The 23,306-nt window shown below is 45.6% G+C and overlaps 1 protein-coding gene across 2 annotated transcripts in view; it reads right to left on the bottom strand.

Annotated features, from left to right (window-relative positions):
• Window positions 1-749: 749 nt before the first annotated feature.
• C2CD4C (C2 calcium dependent domain containing 4C) overlaps window positions 750-23,306 on the bottom strand; it is a 36,184-nt gene continuing 13,627 nt past the window's right edge. For both annotated transcript variants that reach the window (XM_058163553.1, XM_058163554.1), the window contains exon 2: window positions 750-3,455. In XM_058163553.1, the coding sequence (XP_058019536.1) occupies window positions 2,105-3,455 (1,351 nt within the window). In that variant the 3' untranslated portion in view covers window positions 750-2,104. The remainder of the gene's footprint in view (window positions 3,456-23,306) is intronic.

Here is a 23,306-nt window from a genome sequence, read left to right as displayed (position 1 = left end):
TGTCCAAACTTGGCCCCTTGAAGAGTGGCGGACTTCAACTCCCAGAATTCCCCAGCCAGCAACTTGCTCCTATTTATAGCTCATGCTGGCTGGGGAATTCTGGGAGTTGAAGTCCGCCACTCTTCAAGGGGCCAAGCCTTAGATCCTATGTTTGCTCATTGGTTCCTTGACTGTGCCCCTAAGGTTCTGCAAGAACAGCACCTACCTACCTACCTACCTACCTACTTATCTACCTAAGTGGGTGTTTGCAATGAAGGGACATTCTTGGTTTTGTTTTTGAGCCTTAGGAAAACTGAGCTCCAAAAAAAAGAACGTTAATATTAGAAAGGAACCACAGCATGAAGAAAAAATTGACCTGTAGAAGGCCTGGAGTTGGATTCTTCAGCGCTTCCAAATTCCAACTTGAATGTCCCCGAAAAACAAACTGCAGAGCGGTATTTTTCAAACTTAACCAATATAAGATTGCGGACTTTAACTCCCAGGAATTCCTCAGCCCTCATGGGGTTGGCTGAGGAATTCTAAGAGTTGAAGTCCAGCCATTTTTAAAGCATGCTGGCTGGGGAATTCTGGGAGTTGAAGTCCAGCCATTTTTAAAGCATGCTGGCTGGGGAATTCTGGGAGTTGAAGTCCAGCCATTTTTAAAGCATGCTGGCTGGGGAATTCTGGGAATTGAAATCCAGCCATTTTTAAAGCATGCTGGCTGGGGAATTCTGGGAGTTGAAGTCCGGCCATTTTTAAAGCATGCTGGCTGGGGAATTCTGGGAGCTGAAGTCCAGCCATTTTTAAAGAATGCTGGCTGGGGAATTCTGGGAATCGAAGCATCTTCAAGCTGTCAAGTTTGAAAAACACTTTGGTAGAGACTAACACTGATTCTTGCCCACTCTTGTTTGAATGGAGGGTTAGGTGTCTCAATCAGGACCCATCAGAGTTTTATCTTGAGATGGGTTCAAGCCATCTGAAGTGCAGACTCCAAATTCTTAAGGCTGGGAGTGATCGGAGCCTCCGAAGACTCCAAAAAAGCAGAACAGTGCAGGATAAGGCAATTCTGTGACTATCACCCAGCCCACTTTTAAAATTATCGTTATTTATTATTATCGAGGACAGTCTCTCAGGCCAGGATTATCAAAATATTAAAAAAATAACCACGCCCGCCCCCCCTCCATATTTTCCTCTTTCCCTTGTTATCTCTCTGTATGTTTTCCTTCATTTTGATCTACTGTCCAGAAAGTGCAACATCCATAAGTCCATTTATTTTATTTTATTTTGCCTCCGGGTTGAAAGTTCATATCGGACATCGCTCCAATTCCTGTAATTTCCCCTGAAGTCAAGCAGAGCAGGGAGGCAGGGTCTCTGTCCAATCCCCCAAATCTTGCAAAACCACCTTTTTGGGGACAGCTGCTGGATCATCAGCTGGGCTTCAGAGGCTCTTTTCGGCCCAGCTCATTCTCCTCGTCCATTTCCTTCAGAAAGCACGTGTCGACCGTAGCTCCCAAATCGGATATTGGAATTGGCACCGAATTTGGGAAGCGGGAAGAAGTTTCCTGGGTAGGCGAAGCAAGCGGTCACATCCCATTTTGCAGAAGCCAAGTTTTAGATCACCTTGGCACTTGCTCAACGACGCGACGGAATCAAATGCAACCAGCATGCATCTTAAGAGGGATACATTCTCAGATTCTCGGCATGCATTTGTGAGGAAGAGGTTCAAATACAGGGTGGAAACCTGGTTGATTCATGCAGCCAGCTCCTACGCTGAGGAAAGGAACCTCCCTGCTTCCCTTCACATTCCCAGGCCCTCTTCCGCCCTACCTCCCAACACGGTAACCGTGAAAGAAGACCGGATCGCAGTGACCAAGGGACACACCTTGGACCCGAGAGACAAAGAATATCCTGACCTTCTACGAAAATAAGGTCATGTGGCAAGGTACTGAGGTTTCATGCAAAAATGCTTGGAAGCCCCCTCCATGGACTTCAAACATGCAACACCCATTTTACGGAAACACTGACTGACCTTGGAGGAATCTGCGTCAGCAGATCTCCAACCCTTCCCAGGCAAGAAGCCAACTGGGATTAGCGGCAGGCCCACAGACACTGGAGAGGGGAGACTTTATAAAAAGGGGAGCAACGAAGTGAGGGGCAGTTCCTTCTCGCCCATCAGAGTGTCCCGTTTGAGACTGCTGCCTTTGTTGACCACTTTGACCTTGAGGGACATTTTCCTCATGTTGCTGAGGCCCAGCCCGTCGAAAAAGAAATCTTCGTTGAAGATGGGGTTGCGGCTGTTCTTGATGATCGTGCTCCGTTGCTTCTGCAGCTTGCCAGGGTTTAAATAGAGAGCCACGCAACAATTGATGCTCCGGACCTCACAGTGCTTGTCATAGAGGTCTTCAGCGGCCACGACGCGCACCCGCAGCCGGGCGTTGGACGGGTTGTACTGGACCACCAAGCGGATGCTGCCTCCTTTGCTAAAACTGAGCGTGTGTTCCTTGTGAAATCTATCTTGGGAGTCCGTGGGGGCGAGGGGCTGGGGTTGTACCCCGCCGGTGGCTCCCCCGGTTGGAGGGGTCGCACAGCGCATGCGGCGCTGGGAGCTGGGACTGGTGTCGGCCGAACTGTCGTCAGTGGACAGGGAACTGTTGCGAGCCACTGAATGTTTGAGTTTGATGACCTTGGATTGACTCTCCTGGCTGAAGATCTTGAGAAGGGACACCGACCGTGACAGCAGTGGGGAACCGAAGGGAGAGGACTCTGCAGAGGAACAGGTGTCGCTCTCCCCTCCACTGAAGTAGCGGTAGGGATTCATGAGGGACATACTGATGTCCGAGGGGTTCAGGTGGGCGCTCTCTCCATTGGTCTTGCTCCCTCCTGAGGTGGACTTCCGTTGAGAACTGGGCGAGGAGGACTGGGATGGGCACAGGCTGGTGTGCTCGCTGTGGAAAAGAGATTCCTTACGGCGCGTGTGAGGACTCTCCATCAGCGTCGCGAAGCCGTACGAGGTCTGTGCTTTAGGGACATACGGCAGTGACATGGCCGTCTGGGACTGTGGGTCTGCATTGGTACTGTAGTCCTCCTCAGACATCCATTCATCCGCGCTCTCGATCTGAATGATGTGTCGGCTGGCGGCTTTTAAAAGATTCTTGCTCTCCGAGACAGCCTTCACGGGCAAACGAGGGCTGCGCGGGGTTTTGCGGGCAGATAAATTCTGCTCAGAGGCCGAAGTGCCCAGATTGGGTTTGGTGTTCCCTTCCTCGGCCTCAGGAGGCACCGTCGGCAACTTGGGAGGAATGAAAAAATCCGGGATTTTATCTGGAGTCAGGACATTGCTGTACAAGGGTCCTTTGGACTGCTTATCTGCCGAGTCATTGCCACGAGAACCGCTATTGTCCACTGAGCCCCGGATTTTCTCTAAGAGCCACATTCTGAGTCTTTTTCTTCTACTGGAGACCGACAACTGCAAACGCCTGGAAGATAAAAGAAAAAAAATCAAAGTGAGTTTCCTACCATACCACTTGTACAGAATGGTCTTTTTAATTTGCAAATTAGCTACCGCCGAGCAGAGAAATAATCTCCTTTTTTTTTTCATTATAGAGTCCAATGGCGTAAAGAACATCGGTTTTTGAAATTTCTATCCGAGCGGAAGAAAAAATTTCAGGGGTGGGCCACAGCTTTTCCAAATGTACTTCTTCGTAAGTGTATCAGGCACCGGGGAAACCAGGAGATTCAGGCATTTCAAATGAGAATAAAGATTTATTGTAAGCTTAAGTTCTCTACAAAAATCTGACCTACTAAAGGTCAAGGGAAGTGCATGGGAATTAGGAAAGCATTTGATGTGGGCTGGACTTAGATCTCTTGGGGGCACACAGAGACTCATGACTGATGACACATTTGACTCCTCCTTCGGGCTCAGCCTGGTCATCTCATACATTGCAATAGCACTTAAGACTTATACACTGCTTCACAGTGCCTTACAACTCTCTCTAAGCGGTTTACAGAGTCAGCATCTTGTCCCCAACAATCTGGGTCCTCGGAAGGATGGAAGGCTGAGTCAGAATCGAACACCTGGCAGTGAGCAGAGTTTGCCTGCAATACTGCATTCTTACCACTGCGGCTGAAGAAAAAATGCTTTTAAAAGTAAAAAAAAAAAAACTTCTGATGGTCACGCGGCTCAGCTGGGCATGTGGGAGGGCAGGGATTTTTGTTACAGGTTCTCCAAACCACCCGCCACCATCGCTACGGCCAAAAAAAAAATGCTTTTAAAAGTAAAATAAAAAAAGGCTCTGATGATCGCGCAGCTCAGCAGGGATCGTCAGAGCCTTTTAAAATCATTTTTTTTACAACCTCTTCGGCCGAAGAGGTTGTAGAAAAAAATGCTTTTAAAATTAAAAAAAAAAAAAGTTGGCCACGCCCACCCAGTCAAATTACCCCATCACCACCAAGCCACGCCCACAGAACCAGTAGCATTTCACCACTGAGACAGGGGGTTGGATTAGATGAGGGATCAGCAACCTTAAACACTCAAAGAGCCATTTGGACCCATTTCCCACAGAAAAGAAAACACCGGGAGCCACAAAATGCTTCCCGTGCCTGACTATTTCCTGAGCGAGCGGCCACAAAACGAGCATATGTAGTTGAATTAAACGTTCTGTTTTCATCTGAAACTTCATGGTTGGCCTACTGGGGGTCGAAAAGCTCAATAAATCATATGCTGGCGGGTATCACACATTGGCAGTTGTAATACTTTTGAGCGACAGGGAGCCGCAGCAGAGGGACGAAAGAGCCACATGCGGCTCCAGAGCTGCAGGTTGCTGACTCCTGGACTAAATGACTTCCAAAGCACCCTCCGGCTCTGTGATTCGGTGTGAATTCCCAAAAGGCCGGTTGGCATTGGCTCTAAAGTTAAACCTCTCGTCCTTTTAACGAGGCCGGAGCCTCTGTCTGCGCATGATGTAAACCTCCCCAAATTACATAACAGAACATCTGATTCTAAGTGTTGAACACAGCCAAACTGGCATGCAAATGCTGAACGACTGGAGGCAAAACACTACTTGAAAAAAAAACAGCAGGCCTTTGGATGGCTCCACACAAAACTCCCAGGCACACGAGCGGAAACGGAGATGTTGCTCCTGCAATGTTTGGAAATAAATGGAGAATTTCTTTGGCAGGTTCACTCGGCACACACAACCTAGTCAGTTGGGCTAGGATGGAGCTAATTTTTTTCAAGTGCTTTTACATCTTCGGAAAATCGAGTTTGATTGTGGTTTAGAGTATTCGGCCAACCCCCTCCACCCCAAAATGGATTAATTCAGTTACTACCTTAAGATTTTATTTTTCGGAGTATAAGACGTACCTTTTTGCCCCCCAAAAGAGGGGGAAAATCTGGGTGCGTCTTATACTCTGAATGTAGCCCTGCACAGCTTCTCAAACAGAGGTTTCAGAGGCTGAAAGGAGCTTCAGAAAAGAAGCCCCCAAACAGAGCTTCAGAAAAGAAACCCCCAAACAGAGCTTCACAAAAAAGCCCCAAACAGAGCTTCAGAAAAGAAGCCTCCAAACAGAGCTTCAGAGGCTTTTTTTCTGAAGCTGTTTTGGAGGCTTTCAGAGGCAGAATTTTTTTTTCTGAAATGGAGTTTCAGAGGCAGAAAAAAAACAACAAGCAAGGCACAGAGCTCACAACCAAGGAACCTGTTGCTAAAATTGACCTCTGGGAACAGCTGATTGGGGGTATTCCGGACCAATCCACCTGCCAATCAGCTTTTTTCTTATTTTCCTCCCCAAAAACTAAGGTGCATCTTATACTCCGAAAAATATGGTATTTGTATATTGCCTTTATTATTTTTACAAATAAATTGAGGCAGTGAACGTTTTCAACATATTTTCCTCCTTCTAATTTTTCTCATAACAACCCTGTGGAGGTGAGTTGGGCTGAAAGTGACCGATCCAAAATCACTAAGCTGGCTTTCAGAGCTAAGATGGAACTAGAACTCTCAGTCTCCTGGTGATTGGCTCAAAGCCACCCAGCTGCCTTTCATTGCTAAGGTGGGATTAGAACTCCCAGTCTCCTGGTGATTGGCCCAAACTCACCCAGCTGGCTTTCATTGCTAAGGCGGGATTAGAACTCACAGTCTCCTGGTGATTGGCCCAAAGCCACCCAGCTGTCTTTCATGCCTAAAGCGGGACTAAAACTCACAATCTCCCACTTTGTAGCCAGGTGCCTCAACCAGTAGACCAGACTGGCTCTCTTACCCATCGTCATTGATTGACTCCTAGCGATCATATAGACCACACACAGCTGTCAAACTCACGTGGCGTCACGTTGGCGTCACGTGATGTTTTACGATGTTTCTTCCCTTCGTGGAGCGGTGGTGGGCGTGGCCTGTGCATGACGCATCCGGCCCGTGGGTCACCAGTTTGACACCCCAGATAGAGAGAGTGTCAACTCGTAAAGCATTCCTTGCCTGCTCTCGAGTTGCTATAGGCAGGAGGGGGGGAAACTGACAGAGCAACATGGCAGCAACCAGAAGCACATTCCATGCATACCTTTCTCAAGGCTGCATCCTAGGTTACCAGAGAGATGTGTTCTCTACAGCCGCAAAAGTGCTCCGTTGGAGAATGTGATTTATGAGGATGGGGGGGGGGGAGGGGGGAAACAGGGTTATAGTTGGGACGTAAATTACATGGGACAGAGCTGACTTCACTTGGGCATGTGCCGATATGTTGTTCCTAATAAATAACTGGATTTATTTTGAAACTTGGCTCGAGGCTCAAGAATTAATAAGGGCATCTGTCGGAACCCTGACAGATAGATTTTGTTCTGGATATTCTTCAGGTCTTCCAATGGTATACCTATTGCTACTGTAACTGGAATGGCATATCATGAGAATGACCTTGGGAGACGGGAGAAGAATCCCAGAATAGACAACAGTCTGATAAACAAAATCTCAATCCAAAGGAAGGCTAGGAAGGCCGAAAGCATCTGAGAAGGGACCACTCCCTGGTTTTCCCTGTATACTGCACGATCCAGAAAGAGGGCTGTGAAAATATCTACACTTCCTGGACTTCTTCCCTCAAGACGACCCTACAGGGCATTGCATGCCAAAACCATCAGATACAAAAAACAGTCCGTCTGTCGTGTCCCACTCCTCCTCTGACGGCCAGGTCTGGAAATTCTGTATCAAGCGTGGCCACGAAGCCTCTGCAGCTTTGCCAAAGTCCTGTCAGAGTTCTCAGGGCAGGCAGGAATCCAAGGTGTGACTTCAGCAACCAGATTAGACTTTGTCTGACTCAAGGAATGCCAGAAAGCAGATCCTTTATATAGGCCATGGGGTGTGGCTCCATGACTCAGCACTTATCCAGGCCTGCCCCTCCCTTCCTTCTGCTGACGTCGCCTCTCCATTCTCCGGAAGCGTGGAACTGTACACGTTTTGTCAGCTGCCGGCAATTCTAGCTTGTGACTGGCTTCATGCTCATCATGCTCACACGCTGTGTAGGGGAGGTTTATTTGCTCAGTCTGTCCGGGCATGGTGCCAGGACTGGGGGCTGGAGGCATGCCAGGCCATTCGTCTGCACTATCAGTCTCTGGCTGAGATAGCAGGAGATGGGAGGGGCCCGGCTGCGGAGAGGGGGGCGGGCAAGGCACAACACCGTCCCTCCCACATGCTAATACTCTGCTAAACAACTAATTCCCACAACACTTGTCTTATGCCCTGGGATGTCAAACCACCTTAGGAGGGACCGTATTACTATCATCCATCTCATCTTTCCTATTTGTTACCTCTTTCCTTAGCTTCTTATGACTCTCCCTTTGTTGTTTGTATCTTACGATTTATGTCGGTCGCTTTTATTTAGTATCCTATTATGATTTACGTTGATTGCATATTTAGTATCCTAGGACTGTCACTGTGTTGTATCTTATGATTGATAGGGATTGTGTTTTAGGATTATGATAATGACTTGTTGCTTGCATGTACACTGAGAGCTTATGCACTGAAGACGAATTCCTTGTATGGATTGACTATATTCAAAATAAATATCAGACTAAGAAATATTGAATAGCTTTTGAATGGAACAAAGTGTAATGGAAATTAAGGCTCTATGGAGGGATGAGTGTTTATGGACAGTTAGCATAAGTTTAGTTTATGATTGTTAGAAGTTTACTACATCCTGTATTTTGCTCTGGGAAGTCTCGGGGAGGGGAGAGGGGCGAGGGGGGGAGGGGGGAAGGAGGGGGCATATTTGTTAAAACCTTGTAAAACTTTTTCAATAAAAAAAAGACAAATTCCTTGTATGTCCAATCACACTTGGCCAATAAAGCTGTTGTGTCCTGTATTCTGTGTTCTGTTCTATTCTATTCTATTCTACTAATTTTACTCTGCTCTACCCTACTCTACTAATTTTACTCTGCTCTACTCTGCTTTGCTCTACTCTAATCTACTCTACTCTAATTCCACTCTACTCCATTCCACTCCACTCCATTCCATTCTGTTCTGTTCTGTTCTGTCCTATTCCATTCTGTTCCATATTTTCTATTCTATTCTATTCTATTCTATTCTATTCTATTCTATTCTATTCTATTCTATTCTATTCTATTCTATTCTTATTCTGTTCTACTCTACTCTATTCCATATTCCATTCTATTCCGTATTCTATATTCCACTCTATTCTACTCTACCCTTTCTTATTCTCTTATTCTTATTCTATTCTAATTCTGCCGCTGTTAACTTCAAGCGGTCACTAAGTGAATTGTTGCAAGTCGAGGATTATCTGTACTTTCAGACTGGCAAGATGCTGTTACCGCAGTCTTATAATAAAGGTTGTGAATGATATTGTCAGATCTGATTGTGAATCAGGGCGCTTAAGAAAAGTGGGAGAAAACATAGGATCCAACAAGAGATTCTTGCAGGGCTTCTCATGAAGACATCTACCAGCAACACTGCAAAAGAGTGAGAAGATCACCAAGATGTGGCCCAATCAAGTGCCTAGCCCATAACGTAGGCCAATGTCTGCCAACCTCAGCAACTGGAAGATATGTGGACTTCAATTCCCAGAATTCCCATGCTGGCTGAGGCATTCTGGGAGTTAAAAGGCCACACATCTTCAAGTTGTTGAAGTTGAGAAACACGGATCTACACAAACAATATTGGTGACAATAGTTGGGAACAGAACCACCCATGATGAAGGTATTGGAACGTGCCCTCCAAATCCTCATCAAAATAGCTTCTGAAGACAATTGGAAGACGAATGGAAGATCAGCTGTGATAGGGTGATGATCTCAAGGCCTTTAGATGTACAAAGGAATCAGAGACATGGGTCGCTAACCTGAACACAAAGAAGGTTCCAAGGAGGACAAAAGACTAAGAAAAGTGTAATTAAAAGACTTCAGAAAGCAACCAAGAAGATAATTTCAGAGAGAGAAAGTGTTAGAAGAAAGGGAGGGAGGTAGGCATGCAGGAAGAAAGGAAGGAAAGAAGGAAGGAAGCAGGAGGAAGGGGAAGTGGAGGAGGAGGAGGAGAGGAGGAAGGAAGGAAGGAAGGAAGGAAGGAAGGAAGGAAAGGGAGAGAGAGAGAGAGAGAAAGAAGTAAAGGGAGGGAAGAAGGAAGGAAGGAAGGAAGGAAGGAAGAGAAAGAGAAAGAAAGAAAGAAAGAAAGAAAAGAGGGAGGGAAAGGGAAAAAGAGGGAAGGAAGGAGGAAGGAAGGAAAAGGAGAAGGGAAGGAGGGAGGGAGGAAGGAAGGAAAGAATGAAGGAAAAGGAGGGAGGGAGGGAGGAAGAAAGGAAGGCAGCAAGGAAGGAAGGAAGGAGGAGGGAGAGGGGAAATGGGAGGGAGGGAGGAAGGGAGGAAGGAAAAGGAGGGAGGGAAGGAGGGAGGAAGGAAAAGGAGAAGGGAAGGAGGGAGGGAGGAAAGAAGGAAGGAAAAGGAGAAAGGAGGGGGAGAGAGAGAGAGAGAGAAAGGAAGGAGGAAAGGAGGGAGAGAGGAAGAAAAGGAGAAAGGAGAGATGGAGAGAGGGAGGAAGGAAGGAAATGACCAGTAGGAGAAATGTTTAAGAAGAATCCTCCCTGTTCGTCAAATTCTTCCCCCTTGCCTTAATTCCCAGAGTTTCTCAACCCTGACAGCTTTAAGACGTATGGACTCAGAATTCCTCAGCCAACCAAATGCTGGCTGGAGAATTCTGGGAGTCGAAATCTACACATCTTCAAGTTTTCGAAGGTGAGACCAACACTGCCGCAGCCTGTTGTACGAATCATCTCACGAAGCCATCACAGGGGCTAGCAACTGGTCTTGTGCGTAAACACGATCTTGTGGCAGTTGTTATTAAACAGCAAAATGCAAAAAAACCCAAAACAAAACACCACCCCAAAAATTAGAGTACCCACAGGGAAAAGAAAAAAATAATAAAAACAGAGTGATTGTACTGCACAGTTAAGAAGGAAAGTCTAGACTCGAGATATATTAGGGTGATATGACAAGAAAGAAAAAAAGCAAGGTAATTAAGTGAGGAAAAAGATCCATATATAGGCTATATATAGCAATGGAAAATTAAGACAAACTTGTCATTAAATCTAGATACATAGAAACACGCTGCTTCATTATCTCAGTTTTGGAAAACAGAGACACTTCAGAAATAATTAAGAGACTCATATCTTGGATTCATTTCTTGTATCCACGTGGGTAAGTTTTATTCCAGTTATGTAAAATTATCCTCTTGGCCGAGTCCCAGGCTTAAGTGTAGCCAAACTCTTCATGAGATGGCAAATGCCGTGTATTAGGAGCATAGTCCTAGATCACCTTAGGGCCCTTAATTATGTCTTCCCCGGTTTGTTTGTTTTTAATTGATGTATATAGAGATTTGAAAGCCAGAGAAGGCAAGAACTGGAAAAGACCAGATCATATGAGTCAAAGAATATTCAAATTTCTGATGCTTATAGAATAGAATAGAATAGAATAGAATAGAATAGAATAGAATAGAATAGAATAGAATAGAATAGAATTTTTTATTGGCCAAGTGTGATTGGACACACAAGGAATTTGTCTTGGTGCATACGCTCTCAGTGTACATAAAAGAAAAGATACCTTCATCAAGGTACAATACTTACAACACTTAATGATAGTCATAGGGTACAAATTTAACACTTAATGATAGTCATAGGCTACAATTAAGCAATCAGGAAACAATATCAGTATAAATCGTAAGGATACAAGCAACAAAGTTACAGTCATAAGTGGAAAGAGATTGGTGATGGGAACGATGAGAAGATTAATAGTATTGTAGATTTAGTAAATAGTTTGACAGTGTTGAGGGAATTATTTGTTTAGCAGAGTGATGGCCTTCGGGAAAAAACTGTCCTTGTGTCTAGTTGTTCTGGTGTGCAGTGCTCTATAGCGTCATTTTGAGGGTAGGAGTTGAAACAGTTTATGTCCAGGATGCGAGGGATCTGCAAATATTTTCACAACTTTCTTTTTGACTCCTGCAGTATACAGGTCCTCAATGGAAGGCAGGTTGGTAGCCATTGTTTTTTCTGCAGTTCTAATGATCCTCTGAAGTCTGCGTCTGTCTTGTTGGGTTGCAGAACCGAACCAGATAGTTATAGAGGGGCAGATAACAGGCTCAATCATTCCTCTGTAGAAACCTCCAAGCCCCTTTTTTAAACATGCTCTTAACAGAACAGAATAGCAGTCGGAAGGGACCTTGGAGGTCTTCTAGTCCAACCCCCTGCTCAAGCAGGAGACCCTATGCCATTCCAGACAAATGGCTGGAAAATCTCCAGTGATGGAGCTCCCACAACTTCTGAAGGCAAGCTGTTCCACTGATTAATTGTTCTACCTGTCAGGAAATGTCTCCTTAGTTCCAGCTTGCTTCTTTCCTTAATTAGCTTCCACCCATTGCTCCTTGTCCTGCCTTCTGGTGCTTTGGAGAACAGCCTGATCCTCTCTTCTTTGTAGTAGCCCCTGAGATATGGGAACATTGCTATCATGTCAGCCTGGTCCTTCTCTTCATTAAACCAGACCTACTCAATTCCTGCGGCTGTTCTTCGTATGTTTTCGCCTCCAGTCCCCTAATCATCTTTGTTGCTCTACTCCTTGCTCTTTTTGCAGTTTCAGCATCCTTTTTGTATCCTGGTGACCAAAACTGGATGCAGGAGTCCAAGCGTGCCTTTGTATTATCCGCATTCAGTCCCTGAAAGCCAGAGATTCCCATGTCGATCGGCACCGGTTCACAGCATGCCAGCAACCTGGCTGCGTAAACAAGTGAAGCCCCATCCATGGGATGCAGGCAGCATGCAAAATCAAACCCCTCCGGTCCACGGAAAAAAAACCCTTTCTCCCTGGATCTGGTCCCTGGTGCCCCAAATGGTGGGTGGGTGGGCGCTGTTCTAGGCTCTCTTGTTAATACGATACTTTTAAAAAGATGCTAAGACACACACAGCCCAAAAGAGTGCAGAGAAGAGCAACAAAGATGATTCATCATATAAAAGATTATATAGTGTATAAACATATATAAGAGTAAATATTAGGAGGAATAAGCATATATATATATATATATATAAGAAGGAGAAAAAAAACCAATAGGACAGGAACGGTAGGCACGTTTATGGTCCTCTTAGGAATGGGGTGAGGTCAATAGTAGAAAGTTTTTGGTTAAAGCTTTTGGGATTATGGGAAGAGACCACAGAGTCAGGTAAAGTATTCCAAGCATTGATGATTCTGTTACAGAAGTCATATTTTCTGCAATCTAGATTAAAGCGGTTAACATTAAGTTTAAATCTGTTGGTTGCTCTTGTATTATTGCAATTAAAGCTGAAGTAGTCTTTAACAGGAACGCTTCCAGAAACTGGATATTTGATGAACGCTTCCAGAAACTGGGTATGTCTAATCTGTAACTGGGAGAGGGATCTTGGCGTCCTAGTGGACAACCATTTAGATATGAGCCAGCTGTGTGCAGCACCTGCCAAAAAAGCCAACACAGTTCTAAGTTGCATCAACAGAGGGATAGAATCAAGATCACGTGAAGTGTTAATACCACTTTATAATGCCTTGGTAAGGCCACACTTGGAATACTGCATTCAGTTTTGGTCGCCATGATGTAAAAAAGATGTTGAGACTCTAGAAAGAGTGCAGAGAAGAGCAACAAAGATGATGAGGGGACTGGAGGCTAAAACATATGAAGAATGGTTGCAGGAACTGGGTATGTCTAGTTTAATGAAAAGAAGGACTAGGGGAGACAAGATAGCAGTGTTCCAATATCTCAAGGGTTGCCACAAAGAAGAGGGAGTCAAACTATTCTCCAAAGCACCTGAGGGTAGAACAAGAAGCAATGGGTGGAAACTAATCAAGGAACGAAACAACGTAGAACTAAGGAGAAATTTCCTGACAGAAAGGAGCCCAGGTGGGGAGGGGAGGAGTGGCTGGGAAGAGAGGGGCGAGTAGAGGCTGGCGAGGCGCCCCTTGACATGAGTGACATCGAATTGGCCATGCCCACCCGGTCACATGACCACCTAGCCACGCCCATCCACCCAGTCATTAGGCAGATCATATTAGTGGTTTGGGGGATTGTAAATTATGAATTTAGTGGCCCCCGAGGTCCGAAAGTTGGTGACCCCTGGACTAAAAGATCTCCAAGGTCCCTTCCGAATGATATTCTATAAATCAGGGGTCTCCAACCTTGGCAACTTTAAGACTTGTGGACTTCAACTCCCAGAGTTCTGGCTGAGGAATTCTGGGTGTTGAAGTCCACAAGTCTTAAAGTTGCTAAGGTTGGAGACCCCTGCTATAAATCACAGCCCATTGAGCTTAAAGGTAAAGGTAAAGGTTCCCCTCACACATATGTGCTAGTCGTTCCCGACTCTAGGGGGTGATGCTCATCTCTGTTTCAAAGCCAAAGAGCCAGCGCTGTCCGAAGATGTCTCCATGGTCATGTGGCCGACATGACTCCACGCCAAAGGCACACAGAACGCTGTTACCTTCCCACCAAAGGTGGTCCCTATTTTTTCTACTTGCATTTTTTACATGCTTTCGAACTGCTAGGTTGGCAGAAGCTGGGACAAACTCACCCCGTTACACGGCAGCACTCGGGATTCGAACCGCTGAACTGCCGACCTTTCGATCAACCAGCTCAGTGTCTTAGCCCCTGAGCCACCACGTCCCCTTTCATTGAGCTTAAATGCTCCATACTCAGCTGGAGCCAGAGAAAGTTCTTTGCCTTTGCCAAAACTTCTCCCTTACCTGTGACTAAGCCGTCTCTAACAAGCTTAGAGTGTTCCACACTCTAACAAGTGTGGAAGGAACAGATTCCTTCCATACTTTCACTTCCCTCCTTTCCACCTTCCTTATCTCTCGCAGAGGGGGCGGAAAATCGATGCTGCCCACAGAAGTTATTTGTCAAACGTACAGCCAGACGGACCTAAAGCAGCTGTGCCCATCCACCAACACCAGGTCAGAAGAGAAAATAAGATGTTTTGAAGTTGGGGTAGGGTAGGAGAATGGAATCCCTGGGGTGTGGGGCGCTAGGTAGGGTTGCATTCCAAAGGAGGTTTACCTGGCAGTGCACAAAAGTCTTTTAGGAACACCAGCACAATTAGTAAGGCCAAACCTGGAATATTGCATCCGATTTTGGTCACCACATTATTATTATTTTTTAAAAATGGTGTTGAGACTCTGGAAAGAGTGCGGAGAAGAGCAACAAAGCTGAACAGAATAGAATAACAGAGTGGGAAGGGACCTTGCAGGTCATCTTTGTGACAGGGGCTGCCACAAAGAAGAGCGAGTCAAACTATTCTCCAAAGCACCTGAGGGTAGAACAAGAAGCAATGGGTGGAAACTAATCAAGGAAAGAAGCAACTTAGAACTAAGGAGAAATTTCCTGACAGTGAGAACAATTAGTCAGTGGAACAACTTGCCTGCAGAAGTTATGAATGCCCCAACACTGGAAATTTTTAAGAAAATGTTGGATAGCCATTTGTCTGAAATGTTGTAGGGTTTCCTGCCTGGGCAGGGGGTTGGACTAGAAGACCTCCAAGGTCCCTTCCAACTCTGATAATATTATTATTATTATTATTATTATTATTATTATTATTATTATTATTATTATTATTATTATTATTATTTAATCCAATCCCCCTGCTCAAAGCAGGAAGATCCTACCCCATTTCTGACCGATGGTAGTCCATTCTCTCCTTGAAAGCTTCCAGTGATGAAGCTCCCACAACTTCCGAAGGCAACTTCGGTTCCATCGGTTGATTGTTCTCGGCGTCAGAAAATTCCTCCTTATTTCTAGGTTGAATCTTTCCTTGTTCTGTTTCCATCCATTATTCCTTCTCTGGCCTTCAGGTGCTTTGGAAAATAGCTTGACCCCCACCCCCTCCTGTCTGTGGCAGCCCCTCAAATCTTGGAAGACTGCTATCATGTCTCTCCTGGTCCTTCTCTTCACTAGACTAGCCATGCCCAGTTCCTGCAACCGTTCTTTGTATGTTTTAGCCTCCAGTCCCATAATCATCTTGATTAAAAACCTGGAGGTTAAAACATATGAAGAATGGTTGAAGGAATTGGGTCTGTTTAGTGTAGTGAAAAGAAGGACGAGGAGTGACATGATAGAAGTCATGTCCAATATTTGAAAGGCTGCCACAAAGAAGAGAGGCTCACTCAACCTATTTTCCAAAGCATCAGAAGATAAGAAACAATGACTAGAAACCAATCCAGGAGAGAAGCAATCTAGAAATAAAGAGAAATTTCCTGACAGTGAGAACAATTAACCAGTGGAACAACTTGCCTCCAGAAGTTGTGGTTGCTCCAACACAGGAGGGGGGGTGGGGTTAAGAAGCCATTGGACATCTACTTGTCTGAAATAGTACAGGGTCTCCTGCTTGAGCAGGCGGTTGGACTAGAAGACCTCCAAGGTCCCTTCCAACTCTGTTATTCTGTTACAATGCTATTGATTTTTTTCCCCTCCAGGAATGAGCCAGGTACATGCTTGGATTCCGCTTCCCCGCAGGTGTTGTGACTCGTCCTCCCTCCTCTCCTCAGCCGGGCCCCTCCCATCTCCAACCAGGCCTGTTATCAGACTCCGAGTCTGATAATGAAGATGAACGGCCTGTCATGTCTCCAGCCCCCGGGCCCTGGCCCCATGCCCGGAGAAGATTCCAGGAGTGAAAGGACAAGCCCAATAAAACTCACTCATACAGCGTGTGTTCCTTTGGCTCAGCCGTCAGAGCAAGAAGCCAGCCAGGTATTGGAATTGCTCGGGCCTACTCCTTCTGACCCCTTCCTTTCCCAGACAGCAGATCCAGCTGAAGGCAATTCAAAGTGGGAGGACCCTCGCTTCCAGAGATCTGAGAGGCGACACCAGCAGAAGGAAGGGTGGGGCAGGCCTGGATAAATGCTGAGTCATGGAGCCACACCCCACAGCCTATATAAAGGACCTGCTTTTGGCATTCCAACCTTGAGTCAAGCAAAGTCTTATCGAGTTTGCTGATACCGGACCCTATCGCTGAAGTCACAACTTGGACTCCTGCCTGCCCTGATAAACCTCGAAGGAACTTGGCAAGCTGCAGAGGCTTCGTTGCCAAGTTTGTTACGGACTTCCTTGACTCGTTCGTTGGAGTGGGGGGTGGGACACGACAGCAGGCTACTTTTTGCAAAGATTTGAGAAACTGCTGGTGATACCATCCAAATTGGAAGGACCCTGCTTCCTAGAACAGGGGTCTCCAACCTTGGCAACTTTAAGACTTGTGGACTTCAACTCCCAGAGTTCCTCAGCCAGCCAAGCTGGCTGAGGAACTCTGGGAGTTGAAGCCCACAAGTCTTAAAGTTGCCAAGGTTGGAGACCCCTGTCCTTGGACATGCCATTCAATGACATTTCAATGCAAATTTTCACAGGAATGCTGCTCCCCGAAATCTCAACCTTTCAAGTTTGCAGCCAGTCAGATGTTCCAGGTGAGGGATTGTTACTCTTCGGCCATGGAATTTTCTTCTCTAGCAGAAGACTGGTATTCATCGTCATGAGAGGTCGTATTCAGTCGGTTCGCACCAGTTCGGGGGAACTGGTAGCGGTGATGGTGGGCCTGCCCACCAGGGGTGAAATGTAAAATTTGATACTACTGGTTCTGTGGGCGTAGCTTGGGGATAATGTGACTGGATGGGCGTGGCCAACTTTTTTTTTTTACTTTTAAAAGCATTTTTTCTACAACCTCTTCAGCCGAAAAATGCTTTTAAAAGTCTCTGATGATTTATTTATTTTTATTTATTTTATTTACATTTATACCCCGCCCTTCTCCGAAGACTCAGGGCGGCTTACACTATGTTAAGCAATAGTTTTCATCCTATTTGTATATTATATACAAAGTCAACTTATTGCCCCCAACAATCTGGGTCCTCATTTTACCTACCTTATAAAGGATGGAAGGCTGAGTCAACCTTGGGCCTGGTGGGACTTGAACCTGCAATAATTGCAGGCAGCTGTTGTTAATAACAGACTGTTTAGCAGTCTGCGCCACTCAAGGACCCTTGATCAGGCAACTCAGCTAGGATTGCCAGAGGAGCCTTTTAAAAGCATTTTTTCTACAACCTCTTTGGCTGAAGAGGTTGTAAAAAAATGCTTTTAAAGGATTCTGACGATCCCAGCTGAGTTGCCTGATTGCCAGAACCCTTTAAAAGCATTTTTTTAACAGCCTCTTCAGCCGAAGAGGTTGTAGAAATAATGCCTTTAAAAGGCTCTGACGATCCCAGCTGAGCTGCGCGATCATCAGAGGCTTTGTTTTTTTAACTTGTAAAAGCATTTTTTTCGGCTGAAGAAAAAATGCTTTTAAAAGAAAAAAAACTGTTGATCGCGTAGCTCAGCTGGGCAGGGGCAGGGGCGGGGGGCGGGCAGGGATTTTTGCTACCAGTTCTCCGAACCACCCGCCACCATCACTACCGGATCGGGCGATCCGGTCCAAACCGGGAGCTTTTCACCCCTGCTGCCCACCTGCCCCAGCTCCAAGTCGTGTTATTTAGGCACATTTTTGAGGCCAGGTGCATGCGCGGAAGGTGTGTGAGCAGTGGTGGGATTCAAATAATTTAACAACTGGTTCTCTGCCCTAATGACCAGCTGGGTAGGCATGGCTCAGTGGTCATGTGACCGTGTGGGAATGCCCAACTCAACGTCACTCACATCGATGGGCGCTTCGCCTTAGCTGTTACAATGTAATAAGGGTTAACCAGAGAGGCAGTTTCTGTAAGCAGGGCAATAAAGATGAGGCTAGAAATACCACCAGAATGTTCCTTCCTGCCTTCCTTACAGGATTAGCCCTGTAAAGTGGAAAAATACAAAATAAGATGTCTTCCAACAACTGGTTCTCCGAACTGCTTAGAAAGTTTACAACCGGTTCTCCCGAATAGGTGCGAACTGGCTGAATCCCACCACTGTGTGTGAGCCTTCCCGTAAGGCATAATATAGTGAGTCCCAAGACAGCTGACAACGACAAGCTATAGCTTGTGTGTTGAGTACCGAACAAGGAAATAGCAGGATGTCTGTGGAGATTCTCAGTCATCCAGGTCATGGTTGTCCCAAAAGTGCTTTTTCATAAGGCACCTGGACTTTCTTTGTTTTTTCTTGAAGACATTTTGCTTCTCATCCAAGACGCTTCTTCAGTTCTGACTGAATGGTGGAGGATGGAAGGGTTTATATTCTTTGCAGTCATCTGGTCGTTAGTACTCTTTCTGAGAGTCACTGAGGCCACTTGGAGGTTTATCTGTGCCTTCAGGGTTACCTGAACACGCTGGCTGGGGAATTCTGGGAGTTGAAGTCCACAAGTCTTAAAGCTGCCAAGGTTGGAGACCCTGATATAACTTAACAGGCCACACAATAAGCCCACAAAAAAAAAAAAACCCTAATCTGCATTAAGACTTAACCAAACTCGTATAAAAGCAACCGCAAATCTTTAACTAACTGACATTACATGCACCTCACCAAAGTGAATGCTGACCTTCCTTTTTAAAAAGGGGGAAAAAAAAAAACAGGCTTGGATTTTACACTGAGCCCTGTTGACATGCAAGAATAAAAGCCCAGCCAAACAGAAGAAGAGAGCCAAGACTCTTATCAATATTCTTTTTTCCAGAGAATTTGATTAATGCAGAGCAGCGCCGGCACACATTAGTAAAAGTCGACCCGCACACACACACACCCCAAAGAGGAAACCTTAGTGTAATGATCATTCAGGTGGCCACATCTGGAATGGTTTTTTGGCAATGTCTGACCGCCGCACAAAGCCACTTAGGAGCAACAGCCAAACCTAGCATGAAATGAATTTTGATGTAAGGATGCAAAGATTTTCATACCCAGACTGGGTTTTCTGGAGGCTGGCGTATGCATTGCTAATCAGGAAGGCAAAAAAACAATGCGAAGGAACGAAAAAAAATGAGACCAGCTTTTGTAGAGAGAGAACGAGACAAGATGCCCAGCCAGAGGATAAGCTGCAGGTCATCCTCGACTTACGACCACAATCGAGCCCAAAATTTCCGTGGTTAGGGGAGACATTTCTTAAGTGAGTTTTGTCCCGTTTTACGACCTTCCTTGCCTCTGTTGTTAAGTGAATCCCTGCGGTGGATAAGTTAGTAACCCGGTCGCAAAAAGGGGATCGTGTGACCCTGAGATGCAGCGACGGTCATAAGTTTGAACCAGCTGCCAAACGCCTGAATTTTGATCACCTGATCATGGGGGGTGGGGGCTGCAGAGGTTGTAACTGTGAAAAATGGTCACAGGTCCATTTTTTTTCAGTGCCGTTGTAACTTTGAACGGTCGCTAAATGAAATGCTGTAAGTCGAGGACTGCCTGTGCTGTACAGATACTCCTCGATTTACAACCATTTGTTTAGGGGCTGTTCGAAGTTACAACAGCACTGTCAAAAAGTGAATTATAACCGTATACACCAACCTTGGTCCCTTTAAGACTTGTGGACTTCAACTCCCAGAGTCCCTCAGCCAGGAAATCAAAGCAAAGCTGGCTGAGGAACTCTGGGAGTTGAAGTCCACAAGTCTTAAAGGGACCAAGGTTGGAGACCCCTGGTATACACAACCGTTGCAACATCTCCACAGGCACGTCATCAAAATTTGGGTGATTGGCAGTTATTATTATTATTATTATTTATTAGATTTTTATACCGCCCTTCTACCGAAGGACTCAAGGCGGTGTACAGCCAAAATAAAAACAGTAACAAAATACAATTAAAATAAACAATTAAAAAACTTATTATAAAATTGGCCAAAATTTAAAACATATTAAAATTTAAAACCTATTAAAATACATCCAAAAATTTAAAATTTAAAATTTAAGCCAACCCCGCGCGAGTAAATAAATATGTCTTCAGCTCGCGGCGAAAGGTCCGAAGGTCAGGCAATTGACGCAAACCCGGGGGAAGTTCGTTCCAGAGAGTAGGAGCCCCCACAGAGAAGGCTCTTCCCTTGGGGGCTGCCAGCCAACATTGTCTGGCGGACGGCACCCTGAGAAGTCCCTCTCTGTGAGCGTACGGGTCAGTGGGAGGCGTAAGGTAACAGCAGGCGGTCCCGTAAGTACCCGGGCCCTAAGCCATGGAGCGCTTTAAAGGTAGTAACCAACACCTTAAAGTGCACCCGAAAGGCCATAGTTGACTTATATTTATGACAGCTGTGGTGTCCTGGATTCCCATAGGTTCCCATTTGTGACCTTCCCAGCAGGCTTCCGACAAGCAAAGTCAATGGGGGAAGCTGGATTTGCTTAAGGACTGCAGGACTCCCTTGAAAAATGTAGTGATTCACTTAACAACCATGGGGGTAAAAGGCTGTAAAATCAGGCAGGATTCACTTAACAAGCACCTGACCCAGACTGTTGTTGGTGGGGGGGCAATAGGCTGACTCTGTAAACTGCTTAGAGAGGGCTATAAAGCCCTGTGAAGTGGTTTATAAGTTCTAAGTTCTAAGGAGGGAGGGAGGGAGGGAGGAAAATGAGGAAGGGAGGGAGGAAATGAGGAAGGAAAGAATAGGAGGGAGGGAGGGAGGAACAGGAAAGAAGGGAGAGCAGGAAGGAAAGAATAGGAGGCAGGGAGGGAGGGAGGGAGGAAAGGAGGGAGGAACAGAAAGGAAGGGAGAGGAGGAAGGAAGGAAGAAAAGAATAGGAGGGAGGAAAGGTGGAAGGAAAGGAGGAGGGAGGAACAGGAAAGAAGGGAGAGCAGGAAGGAAGGAAGAAAAGAATAGGAGGGAGGGAGGAAGGAGGGAGGAGGGAGGAACAGGAGGGAAGGGAGAGGAGGAAGGAAGGAAGGAAAGAATAGGAGGGAGGGAGGGAGGGAGGGAGGGAGGAAAAGAGGGAGGGTGGAAGGAAGAGGGAGGGAGGGAGAAACAGGAGGGAAGGGAGAGGAAGAAGGAAGGAAGAAAAGAATAGGAGGGAGGGAGGGAGGAGGAGGGAGGAGGAGGGAGAATTGATAGAATAAGGAGGAGGGAGGGAGGGAGGAACAGGAGGGAAGGGAGAGGAGGAAGGAAGGAAGAAAAGAATAGGAGGGAGGGAGGGAGGAAAGGAGGGAGGGAAGAACAGAAGGGAAGGGAGAGGAGGAAGGAAGGAAAGAATAGGAGGGAGGGAGGGAGGGAAGAAGGGAGGAGGGAGGGAGGAAAGACCGTGGTGGCACAGTAGTGAGAATGCAGTATTGCAGGGTGACTCTGCCCACTGCCAGGAGTTCGATCCTGACCAACCCAAGGTTGACTTACGCTTCCATCCTTCCGAGGTGCGTAAAATGAGGACTCAGATTGTTGGGGGCAAGACGCTGACTCTGTAAACCACTTAGAGAGGAGCTGTAAAGCACTGTGAAGCCTTAGAGAAGTCTAAGTGCTATTGCTGTTGGTTAACAATACAAATTCTGGTCCCAATTGTAGTCGTAAATTGAGGACTACTTGCATTTCCCAACTCTAAAACACACAATGAATAACCCTTGTCACATCACAGACCTAAAGTAAGAGAGTAGATTTAGGAGGTTATTCCATTCATAGAGGAATTATGTGAGATCCAAGCAACCCAGTGCTACTTAAATTAATTTTATTAGGTCATTAGGGTCCTTGAGTGGCTCAGGCTGCAAAGACAGTCTGTTATTAACAGCAGCTGCTTGCAATTACTGCAGGTTCAAGCCCCACCAGGCCCAAGGTTGACTCAGCCTTCCATCCTTTATAAGGTAGGTAAAATGAGGACCCAGATTGTTGGGGGCAATAAGTTGACTTTGTATATAATATACAAAAAGGATGAAGACTATTGCTTAACATAGTGTAAGCCGCCCTGAGTCTTCGGAGAAGGGCGGGATATAAATGCAAATTTTAAAAAAAATGTGGTTGTGGAGCTAATATTCCCACCTCATTTCCAAGGCAGAGGCAAAATGCTAGGACAGCATTTCTCAACCTTGGCAACTTTAAGCTGTACAGGTCGTCCTTTTTTTTGTTTGTTTTATTTACATTTATATCCCGCCCTTCTCCGAAGACTCAGGGCGGCTTACAGTGTATAAGGCAATAGTCTCATTCTATTTGTATATTTACAAAGTCAACTTATTGCCCCCTCAACAATCTGGGTCCTCATTTTACCTACCTTATAAAGGATGGAAGGCTGAGTCAACCTTGAGCCGGGCTTGAACCTGCAGTAATTGCAGACTGCTGTGTTCTAATAACAGGCTTCTTGTCTTTGACTTACGACTTATGTCCTTGACTTACGACATTCATTTAGTGACCGTTTGAAGTTACAACAACACTCAAAAAGTGTGGCCATGTTTCACACTTATGACCATTGCATCATTCCCACGGTCATTACGATCAATATTCAAACCCTTGCCAACGGGTTCGTATTTATGACGGTCGCAGTGTCTCGGGTGGGTCACATGATCCCCCTTTCGCGACCTTCTGACAAGCAAAGTCAATGGGGAAGCAAGATTCACTTAACAACCATGGGACTAACTTAACAAATGTAGTGTATTTCTACACAACCCAGGAGCAAAATACAGCAAACAGAGGTTTGCCTTTCAAATAATGGTTCATCTACAAGGAATATATACATACACTAGTCCAGCTGTATTTTTTATTTATTTATTTTGTCACAACAATATAAGTAGGTATCGTACAAAAAGATTATATAGTATATAAACACATATATGAGTAAATATAAGGAGGTATAAGCATATATATAGGAAGAAGAAAAGAAAAAACAATAGGACAGGAACGGTAGGCACGTTTGTGCGCTGATGTATACTATCGCCCTGCCTATTTAATTTATATGCAGGGCGATAGTTCTCATATTCTATGTTCAGATTGTTGGGGGCAATAAGTTGACTTTGTATATAATATACAAATG

The sequence above is a fragment of the Ahaetulla prasina genome, chromosome 1 (genome assembly GCF_028640845.1).
Source record: "Ahaetulla prasina isolate Xishuangbanna chromosome 1, ASM2864084v1, whole genome shotgun sequence".
Lineage (NCBI taxonomy): Eukaryota > Metazoa > Chordata > Lepidosauria > Squamata > Colubridae > Ahaetulla > Ahaetulla prasina.
The sequence above is the reverse complement of the archived record's forward strand: the minus strand, read 5'-3'. Positions and strand labels throughout refer to the sequence as shown.